Below are 17054 nucleotides of genomic sequence, written 5' to 3' on the forward strand. Positions count from 1 at the left end.
CTCTATTTTCCGGCTACGCACGCTCGCTGACTGCGAGATTTATGATTTGTTACGTAACGACATCTCTCGGTAGATTTAGTTGCACGTACGCGGTGTGTAATCATTTCACAGACTAGCGAGCACACATTACCCGAAAACGTCCGATACCAGATAATGTACACTCTCTGCTGGAGATAGTGATATAGTGTTCGCTAGCACGAATCTACGGATGCGTTCAATAATTAAAGATGTTGAAATGCGCAGTGGCTTCGCAGGATCCGAACTTATTCGCGTTGCGTTTCGGCGCTATGAGTGCGCTTTCATGGAACATCTCGTGCGTAACGCATCACCGCAATTAGCTAATGACGTGTTGCCGTACTTCTCTATTTTATATTCGTGTGTATTTCACGTGAAAACCTGAAATGTTCGCTTCCGGAGGACTCGCGATTTGTACAACGCGATCCAAGTAGCATCGTCGGGTCAACGACGGCCACTTTAAGCGGAAGAAGGAAAGGTTGTGACCACCAACCCCATATAATATGCAAACAGTACGTCCATCACGGGGAACAACACACGAGAAAGCTTCGATCGCCGAAGGCTTGCGTGTCAGACAGCCGGCCGATCAGACCTGGAGTGTTAGGAGCAGGCGTGATACCGCTTTTTACGGGTTAACCGACGACGATACCACGGCATGTTAACGGTCATGCGATACAGTAGGTCACGCATGCAAAAAAACAATGCGCGCGTGTATGCGTGAATTCGATATTTTTGCATTCGTATGCGCCTACATGGATCTGCATATATGCAACGTTACACAACGAAACGGAGTTTCGGAGTTTAACATTGTATCCACTCTTCGGCTGTTCGAAATTCGCTCGCGTCTCGAGCACTTTGCAAGCGCACGGCTATTCGACGGAAAGTTCTTCTTGATTGCGGTGAACCATCGAATCAGGAGGGTGCGAAGGTAATCCACTTTGCCCGTCACACCTCGCGCTCCATGTTAGACATTGATTTCGCATTATCCTTAGCAGCAAACCCGACCGATTGGCTCGACTTCTCTCGATTGTCCGATGTTCGAGCACGAGAGACCCCTTCTCCGTAGACGTGTTCGTGTAGGCACGCGTGTCCACAAAACCGACGCGCCGGTGTTTGTATTTGTACGAAGGGAGCCAAGCTTTAACGCCGGTGGGGTGTAGCACGCGAAGTCGAGGGCGGCGGCAACCGCAATATTAGATTAATGGCGGATGTACTTCAGTTTCAGGTGCGATATCGTCTTTCAACCTAAACTTCGCCGGGAATTCGACTTTTCTTGCGGCGACTCGCACGCGCGATACATCTTCTCACATCCTTTAAACCATCGCCGTTAATACGCGAGCGGTGTGATTATCTAAATCGAATTACGCGGTATTACTTTATCGTAATTCGTTTCGAAATTCAATTCAGGCAGATAGAACGTTTAAGATGGCCCCCTTATCTCGGATCTAAGATCCCGATGATACGCGATGCAAATGGTTGACTACATTTTAAGGGACCCACTGTACCACGCTGCGACGTATCGTCGCGTACCATAAAGAGGCATAAATCAGCGTGCAAAAAGTAGAAAGTTATAGCCACCGAGACGTCCAGGCAACGTCTTTGCTTGAACAAGCGGCAGCACCGGGATGGCCTCGAGGGCTGAACGAGGTAGAGGAGCAGAATGGGAGATCCCGGCCCTTGATCGTGATAAGATGCAGCGGCGTCGTCAGTTGACAAAGGGTCGTAGGAACGCCCCCTCAGATCCGACGTGCAACCGCTTGCGGGGGCGTACATATTAAAATTGGACCCCCACCTCTGACCCTCTATCAACCATTCGCCGATCTTGTTTATTACTGGCACGTACAATCACGTTACCAGAAAATATGAGCCCTTTTACTAAAATGTTCGTCTGTTTACATTCATGGCTTGCGTACTTGTGTACCAACACTATGTTACACAGCAAGGGGTGCTATACTGATATGCTGTTGGTAACATTGTGTTGGAACTTGCTAAGAACCATTTGGGGTCAAGAGTTTCAGGATTTTTTGGAACCTCTTCTGTTCCAATTGTTTCTGTATCTTATTACAGGGTCATGTATCTATAATATTTTGGTATTGCGATATTTCTTGCAATATTTTATATTCTTGATAGTAATATTCTTCTTATTTATGCATTATTCTTCAAATACATTGAATAGTTTATTCGTTGTAACCTCTTCTTGTTCTTCTGTTCCATATTCTTGCGTTGTAACAGTCATTTACACTTAAATACTCAGTAAACATCTTGAATAGTTACTTCATTCATAATTATACACATTCATGCACTAATATTGTATTGAACACACATACTACATAATTAGGAAAGTAAAGGAAATTCACATCCTGACTAAATTTCCAGCTTTCCTTTGTATAAAATATATCATATATTACACCCTACCATTAGTAGATTAACTTCTGTTGTATATTCATCATCAAATATAATCATTTCCTTAATATTAAAATATTCTTACATGCTAAAATATAATTATACCCTTCTATTGTCTGTTCAGAAGACTTTGTCAACATAAAAAATGAAAATATTTGTTTCCAATCTTCAATTGGGAATCATAACCAAAATACCTTAATGTATTTTGCTCCTATATACTGCTTAATATCTTATTTTGATAATAAAGGATGAAAAACATAGTCGGAATTCATGGACAAACATATACAATATAAAATACAATAATTACTCATCGTTTCAACGTGTCTTTTCGCAGCATATAATGATGATTACAAATAAATAGCTTACATGCTAGTAGTGCCATTTTGTGCACCAAACGTTCTAACGGTCGTTACATTCTTTCAAAGTTTACTCACGTGAATAGGCGATGAAAAGGGCAACCTGCGGAATCATATTTGTGCAACCTGTGAAACTGCATGTTCATGCGTCGTTGGGGCCAAATAAAAACAGTTAAACGTCCGAATTACTTGCATATTCTTTCTTCTATTGCACGAGCAAAACTTCCTCCGTCCAACGCACCGCCTTCATTATGCAGTTCTCGATTGTGCCGACTCGATATGAATCGAAATCGCAACTGGTGCTGCCCTCTGCAGGCTGCAGTTTCAAGCATTCGATTAGTGTGGGATCTCGAGGGCGCATCGTTTATTTACCGCGATTGCTCGCGGTTTGGTGATTTCAAATTCAATTTAAAATACGAATTTTCAAGTGCATCGTTTGAAAACACAGTTGAAATGTTCCCGCAGAGTTCTCAGAAAAGGTACTGGATGTTCTCTGATGAAAATGATTTGACAGTACTGAGGGAGAAAACAAACGCTGAGTTTATTGAAAGACATGGGGTGAATATGACGGTAAGTTGGACGGTTTTTGCGGTGAGTTTCAATTTTCATTTTGTACATTTAATTCTGAAAATGTTCATTGTTTTCTGTTATCTTTTTGTTATGGTAACATCACTATTCGTCTCAGCGCTATATGATTTTAGAGGTTACATTCCTTTCTCTACCGATAAACTGAAACTATCGATACATTCGTTCACTGCTATGTGTTGTTACGTTTTTATTATGTATTCTTTTTTTTTTTTATTCCATTACGCATACATCTTATAAAAGTTATACAGTAATTATTAGTATCTTGCTAATAGTTGTAATATTAAAAATATATTTTCAAAAGTCAGAGGAAAGGGAGGAACATTTCCTATCATCTACAGAGGAGCGTACATTGTTACGCTTTTATGAGTTGCAACTGAGAGATTTCTGTCGTCGATTTAGCCCTCCAATGCCACGGGCTACAATAGCAACTGCGTTGCACTACTTTAAAAGGTTCTACCTAAGAAACAGTGTCATGGATTATCATCCGAAAGAGATATTAGTTACATGCGTTTACTTGGCTTGTAAAGTAATTATCATGAGCTTAATCTGAGCTTGCCTATGAATTCATATGTTTCATTGGAGGATGTATTTTAGGTAGAAGAATTCAATGTTTCTATATATCAATTTGTTGCCAACATTAAGGGTGACAGAGATAAAGCATCTGATATTATACTTAATAATGAGTTACTTCTTATGCAACAATTGAATTATAATTTAACAGTGCATAATCCGTTCAGACCTGTAGAAGGATTAATGATTGATATTAAGGTACATTAGTAATTAAGTTAGGATTTATTTAATGTTAAGGTAATTTTAACTTAGGCACTTTTAGACAAGGTATGCATCATTGGAGAATCCAGAAAGGCTAAGACCATATATAGATGAGTTTTTAGAGAGAGTCTTCTTAACCGATAGCGTTTTACTTTATGCTCCAAGCCAAGTTGCATTGGCAGCCACATTACATGCAGCATCTAGGGCATCTGCAAACTTGGATAATTATGTGACTGATATTTTATTCTCTAAGGAGCATTTAGGGTGTATAATTGAAGCAGTAAGAAGTAAATATAAGTTTATAAATAGTGTTTAGAAATATTTTTAGGACATACTGCAATATAAAATGATTATTCTAGAAATAAGGTCTATGGCAAAATGCGTAGAACCTCCATCGAGGGATGTAGTAAGGGCTCTGGAAAAGAAATTAGAGAAATGTAGAAATCAGGAAAATAATCCTGACAGTGATATGTAAGTATAGGTATAAGCTAATTTACAGTTTAGTTTAGTGTTATTTTAGGTGGAAGTAAGTTGATTTTAGTAGTAAGGTAATTTGGCTGGTTCTTGTACATTGTACAATTATAGATATAAGCAAAGAATGCAAGAAATGTTGGATGAGGAAGACCTACAGGATAACGAGAAATATGCTAAAATAATACAGGATCAAGCAGCCCATGATGAGAAGGTCTTAGGAGTTAGCAAAGTTTTGTCTCCTTCAGCTCTTTAGTAAATAGATCCTAAGTTACCATAAGAAAATACTGTAACAAATTTCATTAATATAAGTTTTATACGAAAATTCGTTTGTACAGTTAATAAATAATTTATTATGTAGCATATAAGACAAAAATACAATATTATTTATGAGTATACTTATTTGGAGATGAAAATATGTTTGTTCAGTTCGTCGATTAAAAATGAACAGACTGCGTTCGAAAAAAATCTCCATACTGTATATATTGCATCTCTCCTTACAATAAATGCAAGTACAAAAAATACCGTACTTTCCGTCGAATCTTTAACTTTTTATCTATTTACCGACGAATATCCAATCCTTTTGGATATCATTTTTCAAACGTGATATGTATCGATAGCGCCGCGTTTGGCGCAACTTCCGAATCGTTCCAATTCTCTCATTCACCCACATAGTAGAAAGACTTACAATTTTCAATGTTTGAAAACACTAACATAAATTACGATACAGTGCACTACGTTCTAAAATGGTTAACGATATCTACCATACGTGATCCCAGTTTTTAGCGATTCGTTCGCGCACTATAATTTCATTGCGGTGGACACACACATTCTTAGGTTTAACACAACTGCTAGCCACTTGTTTATTTACGAGTCCGGATGCCGAAAGTCTAATCTCTGACTCAAATGATACGGTTGACTATTTGTGGGGATATTTTGAAAAATCGAAGACTGTTGTCCCATTGATAAATTACTCGGCAGTGGTTGCACGATGGGTAAGGCAGGTGGTAAAGGCACTGTCGCTAAATGTTGAGGGAAGATTGGCGTTCCTGGTTGCGGTTGTCCCGGATAATTAAAGAACCTAATGTCAAATGTGTCGATTAAAATTCGAAAGAAATACATTAATATATATGAAAGGAGAAAAGGTACTCGCCATAAACGATCTCCGACAAAAATCGGCCGAGGCGCTGGAATTCCCAGACTGGAATAATATTGTTGTGCCAGCAACTCTACATCGTTTGTGTATTTCCTCTTCCACTTGGTGCGTCTGTTTTGGAACCAAATCTTAATCTATGTAAAACAAAAAAATGAAGCTATCTCAACAATACTGCGTGATTGAGTGGCAAAGGCTAATCGAGAGAACGATAGACCGCCCGGGACAAAGATAAGATAGTCGATACGTAAAATTAAGGGATACTTCCCTGCCAAATGTTTGGGAACCAAAAATATTTGCCCCGGGTGAGGATCGAACTCACGACCTTAAGATTATGAGACTTACGCGCTGCCTACTGCGCTACCGAGGCTCTTGAAAAGCTTTATTCCGAACCGTTTGAACAGGGTGGTAAGTGGTTCAGAGCTTTTTCAAGATCCTTGTAAAAACTTAGCTATTTCTAAGTTTCATATCGAACCGTATTAAAGAGTGTGAGAAACGTGGAAGCGTGACTGATGGCGTGTGTCTTGGATTCGAATGTGGATGCGTGGAAGTGGATGATCATATGGACGTCTCGGAGAAAAAGCGAACACGTGAAGCGACGAGGGAAAAAATGATCCAAAAGTTTTCTGAAGGGAAGCCGGATTCGGAGCATTCGAGCGGTAATATATCCTAATTAAAAAATCGACGCCTCTTCGGTCCGACGCCTCGCAGCATCCGTCGTCCGGGACGTTTGGTTCTTGTGGCATGCTGGAACGTATACGCGCGGATCGGAGAAACACCAAGAAGAAGGGGACTCCCGGACCTGGCTCGTTAACTACGAGAAATATTGTGACAGTTATGTCTGCGGCACGACACGTCTCCTTCTTCCCTCTGATCCGTCGTCTGATCGTCCTCCCTTTCGCCGTGATCGCGAAGATAATTATCTGCCTCGTTCGCGGCGCACCGCGATATTTCTACCGTTCTGGCAATTACTGCGGATCCGCAACATTGCTGGCCGGCCGATTGCAACCGCGCTGAAGGAGAAAATATGCAGCCGCGTTATCGTAAATTAATTAATTTAAAGCGCGACAAACCCTCCTCGCGAGCCAATGCGCTACAAAGTGAATGGAGGACTTATGTAACTGGGCTTAATCTACTTTACAGCTTCGCGTAGTTAACACGAAGATTACTTAAACCCTCCCCAGTTGCCTCCGGGGCCAGGGTAATATTAGAAACCCGGCGAAAGCTGCGTAAAAAGGTGTGTCACTCGTGTCGCGCGGCGCTGTCACCCGGCAAAAACGATCGAACCGCTAAGGAGAACCCGATCATTAATTAAGCTTCTTCCACGAAAGGAAGAAGCGACCATTTTGCTGTCTTATCGAGTCGAGTACGCGGGAAGAAACGGCGTATAAAGTGCTAATTGGTGCTCGAGGGGGCGATCTTCCCCCATGGCGCCATTGGATCTGGCGCCTACACATATGGTGGCCCTCGGTCCCATAATTCAGAGGCTAGTTGATTTTTAAGGGACTGCGTCTAAAGGGACAAGGAACTTAAACTATTTCAGGTGGCGAGTCCTGCGGAAGTCGCAGCGGATGTTATCGCGATTTATTGTGCGCAGTGCGTCTTGTTCGGGGCGACTTCCGCGGAACATGTTTCCTTTTAATCTTCCGGGAATCTTGCTTGTCTGTTGCCTATTAGAATATACGGGGTGTCGGGTAAATCGCGATACCGTTTCGTTAATCTACATCGCGCGGTACGCTTTATAGTAAGAGTAACTTGTAATCGATCGGCTTTCATCGGTGTTCAATCGACGAACAATGCGTATCATCCGTACCTGCGTTTCGGTGAGTTTGAGGCTCTTGCTGAGCTGCAACCTCTTCGCCACGCTCAGGTATTTGTTCCTCTCGAATTCCGCTTCCAACGACTTAATCTGCGACGCGGTGAACGCGGTCCGCGGCCTCTTCTTCCTCTCGTCGTCGCTGATCGCACCTCCGCTTTTTTCTTGACCGTCTCTATCCGCACCTGTCGTGGAGTTGGCACCACTGCTGCTGGTGCACGCTTCTGTGACGATGCCGCGGAAAAGAAGAAAGATAAGTCGCGACACGTCCAGCCCGCCGGGAACGGAATAATTAAACAGAGCTCCCTTATCGTGTAATTATCGAGTAATTGCGTGACACGGCCCCGTTACATTGGAGCCCGAGAGTAAACGGAACGCGAAACACGTCGTAATTAAATGAATTCTAATAACACGTGTAGTCGCGGTAGATTGAACCGTGGCCCGCGGTAAATTATAAACCGTAACGTCGTGATCGGCGTTTGATTGGGAATAAATGGAGCAGGATCGAAGCGAGTGACGCATTGACAAAGGTCCGTCATTAATCGTGGCGGCCGGTTCGTAGGTAGAACACCGTGACGGACCTTGTTTTCGTTTTTAATTACTTGTAAATGAGACCACGCGCGGCTGCGCGCCGCGGACACCGACTCTCGGCTCCCGGCTCCCGGCTCTCGGTCCCGGCGAGGCCCAATTACCCCCACGAAATTTTCCTCCTCATCAATCTCGAGACTCCTTTTTGCCCGTCGAAGTTGTTTATATTTATATTTATCCCGGCGTGTACAAGCCGGTCGTACAAGACGTCGCGCCTCGCTCATGAGGAATGTCTTCGGGGTCTCTTTTAGTCGGCTGGTAACAGGACCGCGGCTCTAAGCAGCGGGGATCATCTTCTAATTATCTGCCCATTCGTCATCCGACGAAAAACCGTGGCACCGCGCCGCTCCGCCACTGGATATATGTCTGCTACTTCGGGGAAAAAGAAAAAGAAGACACTTGCGACACACCGCGTTTCTGTGACGCGTCGTCGTTCCACTTTTATTACCACGCGTCAATTTAGCATCTTGAGAAGCTAATCAGATTCCCCCGCGTCCTAGGAATTACGACCGAATATTTCCAATTGAATTTGTCGACGCGAAGGTGTTTGCAAAGGGTGAAGCGGAACGTGTCCGTCAAATCGAGATTCAACCCCAAGGCAATCGGTTTTTTTAACCCCAATAATTCGACGCCTAAAGCTTCCTTGTTCCCGGGTAGAATGAATCGGAGTCGAGGGACCCTCGCAGTTGGGAAGGCAATAAATATCCCGATAAAAGTATTTGCGGCTCGGTTACAGGGACCGCGGAGTGTCGTTTACCGGCTACTAATTGTCAGATGGCGACGTAATTGTCGCGTTTCTCGCGCGTTTTTCGTGACTTCCCTTCGGCCCGTACTACCGAGTCGCCGGCTAAAACCGTACCGCCTCTAATTCACTCGACGTGAACCACGCCGTGCGACGTGCAACGGCCGTGTGTACGTGCAAAGTCAGGAAAGATTCCAACTCGGAAGCCTAAATAACAGTACACGCCGGATAATAATATCAAATTGTTCTACAAATTGCTACTGTTCGCGTTTTAGCGTCGTAAGAGGATCAACGGGAACGTGATTCATCGGGCAACTTACGCGAGAAAAATTATTGTTTGTCCCGTTTGCTTAGCGGTGCACGGCCGCGGAATTCTAATGGACCGTCCGTTTAAGGATTACAATATCCTGAGGGGAGGGAGAAGAATTACGGGGCAGGATCTACGGCGCATTTTTCACCGGAAGCGTCAAGCGCGCGAACGGAAGAAGGAAAATATTTTCGGAGGGTGACTGCGTTCTCTCTCGCGCGGCTCATTTGTCGTCGACTTTCTGACTCGGTTGCATTGACGAACGAGCTCCGCGAAGAAGGAAGAAAGGGTTAGAGGAGACGCGGCGCAAAAAGATGGCCAGGACAGCGGCGCGAGTGTGCTCGGGATGGAGGACCGCGAGCGACGCCGAAATAGAACACCACGCCCTCTAGTTTACCTAATTGCCGCGAGCCGCGGTGAACTTGTCTTCTAATTATTCGGTGATGAATGGCGCGAGCACGAGTAGAAATGCGCGATAAAGCGTGGCTAATTTTCATTCGTTCAGCGCTGCACGAGTTCACGGTGCCGGCCGACTGCCGAGATAATTAATTCGTGCACGAGCCGCCTCGATTGGTCAAACGGCGGCCAGAGGTGAGATGGATGGCCGAGCCTTTTGTTATGATCTAGGGTGTTGTTCCACGGAATTGCCGATTAAGAGACATCAACGGAACAAGGTGACGCTCCAATTCGGAAGAGAATAAAAAGGCGCGGATGGATTCCAATTAAAAGAAGTACAGTTTTAATCGACGGATCTACAGATTTGCGTTACGCGTGATCAACGTTATCGCGTACGAAACGTACCGACCATTGGATATAAGAAAGACGGACTCGTTCGCAAGGAGAACAACTTTTGGACGATTTTACTCGTCCGCGGGGTTGACTCTCACGAAGATTTACGGATCGCGTTGACGGCTTTGTAGTTGGACGCGACGTCCCACATATCTCAGTCCGGGCACACGGCGCAAACGAGAATTGTCCTTTCCTTAGATCTCGAATTTATCGCGCCGACCATTATGCTGTGTAAATCAAGCAGCTCGTGGGTCCTTGGTAGAAATTAGTCGACGAGAAACTTAAATCCTTCCGGTGAAATGGAATTAAGTTGCTGTGCGGATCTCGATGGCTTCTCGTAAGTCCTCAGCCGGTCACAACATTCGTTCGAAGTGGAAACTTTGTACCAAAGATTGTCGATATAACCACGAAATGGAGAGAATTCTAAGCATCGTTTATTTAATGCGTTCAAACGAAATTGGATTGTATTATGTGCTTGATGCCATTGGACAAGGGCTTGCGCGACTGTTTCCTCCGCGAACGATTGTCGTCGAGAATTGCCAAATACAGAAGTGGAATTGTTACGTGTATTTGATCGGTTAACGAAGAAAAAGAAAGGATTCTTTTCTCGTAGAAAGAGGGGTCGAAGAAGCAAGATCAAATGCACCAAACAAGATGCCACAGAATGGGCACGGTCTGCTGGGTCTTTTTTCATTCTACGCTAGGTACCGCGGGAAGGCACATTTTGCTGCATTTCCATGGCAGAATTAGCAGGAGACAGATAAATAGTGGACGAGAAGCAGGAACACTGAGTGGGCGTGGACCCTGCAGGAAGTAATGGATCAAACTCACGGGCAACTGTCCTCCGCGCAAACTTACGAATTCGTTACCACACGAGGGTACCGGGTGGATTCTGTAACAATCACTCCCTTTCACATCGGTAACAATATCCGAATTAAGTGGGAACAATTACTCTTTATTACATACTATGTAATAACCGTGAGTTTCAAAGGCTCGAAGAGGACTCAAGTTTTCTGTAAACGCATTTGTCTCGTAGAACCGCGTCGTTTTCGGTTTTGTTCTTTAAAACAGACTGCGCAGCCTTTAAACCGTGATTTTTGTTATTATTTATGCATTAAGAATACGATAAAAGAGTCGGTTAAGATGTTGAAAGAACGAACACGTTTCCGTGCTGTTCGATTGAGATACTTTCGCTAATCGACTGATTTTGCAAAAGGTAAATACGCGATAGACACTTTGCGACGCCTTAATATCAATTTTTCATCTGGAATAACTCCAATGTTGATTTTATCCTCGCTGTAGGCCATGTGCCTTTATTAGCTAAGTGATTTGAGAAAACAAATACAGGTGTCAAACACTTGTACAATTTAAGTCCTGACAATTTGAGTATCGCAAAATGCTGCTGATCATCGAATTTAGTAACATAATAAATGCTGCGTTAAATAAATTTCTATGCCCATCAGCGACAGCGCCTTGTACGTATTAAAAAGTTGAAAAAGTCGAAAGTATTGAAACGGTTTTCTTCGAAACTTCATCTTCACTTACCGTAGCACATTTCTGGTTCAGGAGAAGTGGAGCAAACCATATCGGAATCATCGAATTCGATATCCTCCACCATGATCATCGATGAATCCGGCGCTACCAGTTTCCGGCCATCCGAGTCGTTCGCTGCTTAAAAGGATCAACATAAGATTGAATTGATTGTTCCTTAATTAGTTCTAGACTCTCCCAAATCTACTTACATTCATGACCGTGCAAATAAACTTCGGTTTGAATGGGCACACGCCTTTCGTCCCCCGTGCTCTTCTTGGTTGGCGCTAAAAGGCTTTCAATGCTGAACGAGCATAATTTCGGGCTTTCGGCTAACTCTGTCGATTCCTTGGCAGATTCCGATGGTTTTACGCGCTCCTCCGACATTCTAAATTCTCTTCTTACTCAAATACTAGCCACTATCATCTAAATCTTATCACCATTCAATATTCCAATTGGACAATCGAATGTCCCGGATCCTCTGAAAATACGTGTCCTCACTTTCGCGCAATCTCTTCGATCGTTTCATCGATTCTTTCGTGACAGTGGTTCATTTATCACACATCGCACCATTTGTACACCACGATCATCACCGAGGAGCCACAAGTTCACTCTGAACGACAAGTCGGTTTTATGGAGAATCAGTGACACGTCCAAGTGTTGTCATCTGGAACCAACGGGTCCCTAATGATCTCTGGTGTAGGGAGCACAGGATCGATTCCGGTTTATCGCCACCCTGCGAACCGTTCGCGGGATTAGAGTCGAAACCAGCGACTGTTTGTCGGGGTTGCTCGCGATGTCCAACAATATTTTTTTTGGCAGCCAAGTCAAATTCTTCGTTCTTCGAGGCGGTGTCGAAAAGCCACGTGCTCACGACGTCATCCGCGTCGCGGCCAATCCGGTGCCGCTCGGGGCGGTTCTTGGCAAGCACGTGCGTTTCTGGAAGGAGCCCCTAATGATCTCGTACAGCGCGACGGTAGCAGTCACTAAACGGTGGTAATGAGGTATCCATAAATTTCTGTCACCGCCATGAAACGCTATTTAATAATTGTCCTGACAGAAGGCGGGCGTGATTCGAAATCAATTTTCAATCTGTTGCACGTGAAACGTATAAAACTCCCCGACTTCCGTATCATCGACGCGACGGTCCGATGGAAGGCGTCGTAATGACGATCCGCTGAACGTGTTACCAGCATTTCGATAGCTTAACGATCCCGTTACATATAGAAATATTCGAGCGTCTAATGGAAAGAGAATATTCGCGGAATTTATAGATCGAGGTGGGCGGACGATTATTGGCAAATATTTGGATATTTGTACAGAACAAGATGAGCAAGATGAAAAACTGAATAGCCCGGATGTATTATTAGATCTTAGCCAACGGTTCGCGTCGTTTGAATTCCTATGGATTCATATAAAACGGTGAAGCGCGACAAGTTTGTCAGGCGTAACGCGGCTTGCGCACAATCAGTCGTGGTTTTAATGAGATTATTAGACGCACAATCGACTGTATTAACGCGACGATGATAGGGATGACAGAGTGATACAAGAACTGTTGACAGATGTGGAACTTGGCTGCGATTATGCGAACCAGCAAAATACACTGCAGAAATTTGTATCAAACCGTTCGCAGCCAACTCGCGATTATTCCGTATAAATCAGATCGGCCAGCGCGTCCCGTGACAATTCCTTGCCGGACAAGCTCCAATTAAAATTGATTTACGGTCGGTTACGTCTGATTTATATCGAACTATCCATTTTTAACTGAACCGTAAATATGAAACGTCGAAGAGAACGTTGTGAAACGGCGCGTTCGATCTCAGACGGTTTTCGATCTAATGAACGTCGAGCGCCCGCCGATGGAGACAGCGAGTTGTCGAAAGGACCTAAAGTAGGTGTGTCCGTGAGATCACGTTACTCGGACGACACTCCTATCGCAGGTTCCGCAATATGTTACATTGCCAGAAAGCTGAAACCCTTGGAGGAACAGGTCGGCCAAAATGTTTGTCAATTTCACGCTTAATTGGTGTCGCGATCGACAGGGTTCCCGTTCGCAGGATGGATGTAAATTATCGGTTCCTCCGAATGCGTCAACCGCGAAACAAGCCGAGATATTGAGACATTTTCCCTGGCGTTTGTTTCCCCTCGCCTTGAACATATTTTTGGAGTCACGTTTCGTCAGACGAAAAATCTCGGAGCCCGCAATTCTGTGTTCTCACCGTTGTAATAAGCTATCGCGTATCATCTTACAACATCGATTGTTGGCACAATTAACTCTGCTCATGTCGACGCCACTGGGATATGGGTGTCAGGGAACAAGAAACCACGATTATCGTATGTTTTACCGTTTTGTATATCTTTATTTATATATTAACAGAATAAAGGCCATCTGATAAGTGCATCTTGCCTTTCATTACACAGTAAAATGTAATATGTGGATGGCGAATCTTTATGCAGATATAACATGGATTCATTTGTCGAGTGCAGAATCCAACGGAAATTCCTTTACCCATTGGGAGTTTTATTAGGAGGATTTTCTTGTTCCTTTGAAACATCGAGAATGTTATAAGTGCATAAAATTCACAGTCCAATCATATGCATAGCAATACGAATCCGTGTTACTGTTCGAAAAGGAATAGCTGCGTTGATTAGAGTACAGTATTAATACAATTTGTTTCAAGGAAATCTTTAGACATAAATTAAAATTCGTCAGATTATTTTGACGCTCGTACTATCGTTATAAGGATATATGTATTATTTTATGTGTTGTTTGTGTAACTGTTATTAACGCAGTTGAACTGCGTTTGGTCCGTGTATCACTCGTGATTAAAATATATTACTGTTTTGATAAAGTGATACCGATGTATGGAGCACCAAGTATTTTCCAAAAGTACCGTGAAACGCAAACGTTCGATTACAGTGCAATTAACCGGGAAGGTGTAAAATATTAACAAAATATATACTTTTTAATTAAACCTGTTGAATATTCTAGTTAGTGAACCAACTTAACCCATTGGAACTTGATTAATCGATGACAAGCTACATTTGCTGCGTCGAATTACCATTCCATGTGTTATTTTCATCATTATCATCCCCACCTGAATGAAGTCTATGTATATTCCCCTCCGTTTTGATGGTTGTCCCCCCTTGATCACCCAAATATCTTCTGACCAAACTAAATACCACAAATAATATTGTAAGAAGCCGTGAATAATACCATTCAACTGATAAAAGAACTCCTTCATAAATGTGGAACCTACCCAGATGAATTGGTAACATTTTGAAGGTTCGGTATAAACGTTTCGTCGGAACTATTCGCAGAGTCGTTGTTCTCAACGGGGTTGTTTTCTAGTCTCCGAGCGTTTTGTTGCGTACCTCCTAAGAAGTAACCCATCAAGAAGTTGTAAACACCTAGTATAGGTGCAAAGAAGGTCCACACAAATCGTGATATGAACCCAGCGTTTTGTGTCGACGTTACGGTCGTTGTCACGTTAGACTAAAATCATACATTAAGACTGTAAATAATTCGTAGTAGGACGAAAGTAGGAATCTTTTTTAAAACACAAATATCAATTACATTTTTCAATGGTAGAATTAATATTACAGCGGTTGGAACCAGTTCCAGTTCCAATAGAGTTTTGTCATCTTCTTCGGGTGTTAAGTCCCTTCTCGGGAATGAGATAGACATCGCGAATTGTCGGAAAGGTAAATCAATGTTTTGGACAACATAATTACGTAATTCGCGTAAAGTACTCGACGGTTCGAATTGTCCCATATGAGGATTACCAGATGGCAATCTGAATTGAATTCTAGTCACAGTTGCATCGCTTGCAACAGGCATTGCTGGTTTAGGTGGCTCTTGGCCTTGTTGTTTCTGCATCTGTTGCTATATTTAATAAACATTTATTTTGTCCGAAGATAAGAATATTATTTTATTAGTAAGATTAACTAAAAAAATAAGTATACCAACCTGCATAGCTAGTTCCTTTTGCTTTCTTTCTAATTTATCCTGAGCAATTTGTTGTCTAACTTTCTCCCTAGCTGCTGCATCAGCAGCTTTCTCTTTCAGTCTCTGTTCATGAGCCTGTTTCATTTCTAGATCCTGTTGTTTCTGTCTCATCTTTTGAAGGTCACGTCCAACCTTACGGCGTTCTATTTCTCTTTCCCTTGCTTTCTTTTCTTCATCCTCAACACGTTGCTTACGTTGCATTTCTATCAACTGCCGTGCTCTTTCCAACTGTTCCTGAAGGCACATAATATTTTAATGTTTTCCTCCTTAAAATTAAGTAATTTTAAGATCAGTGAAGTATAAACATACTTCTTTTGTCAATTCTTTGGTACTTGTTTCTTGTGTTTCAGTACTTGGGGTTGGGGGATCAACTGGTTTATTAACAGTAGGTGGTTCAACTTTCACATTTTCTGTTGTTACATTATTAATCTCATTTTCTAATTTTGTTGGTTCCAAAGATATATCTGTATTTGATTTTATTGTGCTATCACTTTCAAGGTTTACAGTAGTATTGGAATTTGTACTAGAAGTGTCAATAGTGCTGGTACTAGCAGCGGCATTTTTCTCTGCATCTATTAAATTGATAGATTCAGAATTCTTGTTTTTTCCTGTTTTTGTTAAAACCAAATCAATTTTTGTTAACAAATCTTTGGCTGTTATTGTACCAGCAACAATTTCTAAAGGTGTGCCATTTATACCAATAAAGAAGATAGATGGCACAGGTACCAATTGATCTTATAGAAAATATTAAAGAAAATAATATTTAAATTACCTCTACTTTCATGGTATCAATTGATTAATTTAGTAATTGTTAATACATTACATAAAAAGGATACAAATCTGGGCAAAAAACCTATAGGTCTCAGACCCACTTTCCAACTTAATTGCTACAAAATTTTCATGTTCCAAACGACAAGAAACTTCTGAATCATTGAGTGCTTCAGCAACTTCTACAGATGTGTCATCTTTTCCTGCAATACAAACAGATTGGAATATGATGAGTGAAAAGGAGAAATTTTTATGTTTAATGCAGTATTAAATGTGGCTGCATATCACTGTGATTGAAAGTAGAAGATAAATTTTATAAAAAAAACATGGACAATCAGAATGAATAATAGCTTAACCTATGATTATAAATATACACCTTCAACAAAAACGACGAAAATTGCTTTTCTAGCTTTTGATGTTGCCACAGCTTCATTAATGCTACCTTCGAACCACTTCATTTTTTCGTCGGAATTGGAAATATTTATGCTCCGTTATACTATTAATTGATAATGACGTAATGAAAAAGTAGTTTAATCACTAGAAATTTTCTGTAGAACTTGACGTTTCAAAATCTGTTCGAGGTTGGAATAGGTAACTTTGGGACAGTATCAATGAAACAGGTCAAGGTACTCATCAAGTCAGTTTATTTTTCAAACAAATTAAATCGATGTACATGGAGGCATTTACTGTAAGCATCATCGTCTATAATACTGTATAAAGACCTAAATTTATTTAATATAAAATACAG

At 42.2% G+C, this 17054-nt stretch overlaps 3 protein-coding genes and 1 non-coding gene across 5 annotated transcripts; 1 reads left to right on the forward strand and 3 right to left on the reverse strand.

Annotated features, from left to right (window-relative positions):
* Nucleotides 1–3101: 3101 nt before the first annotated feature.
* On the forward strand, nucleotides 3102–4868 carry CycH (cyclin H). Its single transcript, XM_031971861.2, has 6 exons — nucleotides 3102–3344; nucleotides 3664–3888; nucleotides 3957–4130; nucleotides 4195–4420; nucleotides 4493–4604; nucleotides 4719–4868. The coding sequence occupies exons 1-6, from the start codon at nucleotides 3228–3230 to the stop codon at nucleotides 4858–4860; spliced, it is 996 nt and encodes a 331-aa protein (XP_031827721.1). The 5' UTR covers nucleotides 3102–3227; the 3' UTR covers nucleotides 4861–4868.
* Nucleotides 4869–5113: 245 nt separating this feature from the next.
* LOC116424888 (homeobox protein MSH-D) lies at nucleotides 5114–12294 on the reverse strand. Of its 2 annotated transcripts, none has more exons than XM_031971862.2 (5): nucleotides 11742–12294; nucleotides 11545–11667; nucleotides 7571–7797; nucleotides 5758–5894; nucleotides 5114–5685 (listed from the first exon to the last, which is right to left on the reverse strand). In XM_031971862.2, the coding sequence occupies exons 1-5, from the start codon at nucleotides 11914–11916 to the stop codon at nucleotides 5472–5474; spliced, it is 876 nt and encodes a 291-aa protein (XP_031827722.1). In that variant the 5' UTR covers nucleotides 11917–12294; the 3' UTR covers nucleotides 5114–5471. The 2 variants fall into 2 exon arrangements, with proteins under 2 accessions (XP_031827722.1, XP_076228778.1); XM_076372663.1 differs by having other exon boundaries at nucleotides 11545–11670.
* Nucleotides 6055–6127, reverse strand: TRNAM-CAU (transfer RNA methionine (anticodon CAU)). The gene has a single exon. It is a non-coding gene; the product is annotated as a tRNA-Met (tRNA).
* Nucleotides 12295–13864: 1570 nt separating the features above from the next.
* LOC116424886 (UBX domain-containing protein 4) lies at nucleotides 13865–16923 on the reverse strand. Its single transcript, XM_031971860.1, has 7 exons — nucleotides 16683–16923; nucleotides 16375–16509; nucleotides 15848–16272; nucleotides 15500–15772; nucleotides 15107–15415; nucleotides 14790–15025; nucleotides 13865–14704 (listed from the first exon to the last, which is right to left on the reverse strand). The coding sequence occupies exons 1-7, from the start codon at nucleotides 16762–16764 to the stop codon at nucleotides 14569–14571; spliced, it is 1596 nt and encodes a 531-aa protein (XP_031827720.1). The 5' UTR covers nucleotides 16765–16923; the 3' UTR covers nucleotides 13865–14568.
* Nucleotides 16924–17054: the final 131 nt, after the last annotated feature.

Source organism: Nomia melanderi, chromosome 1, assembly GCF_051020985.1.
Source record: "Nomia melanderi isolate GNS246 chromosome 1, iyNomMela1, whole genome shotgun sequence".
Taxonomy (NCBI): Eukaryota; Metazoa; Arthropoda; class Insecta; order Hymenoptera; family Halictidae; genus Nomia; species Nomia melanderi.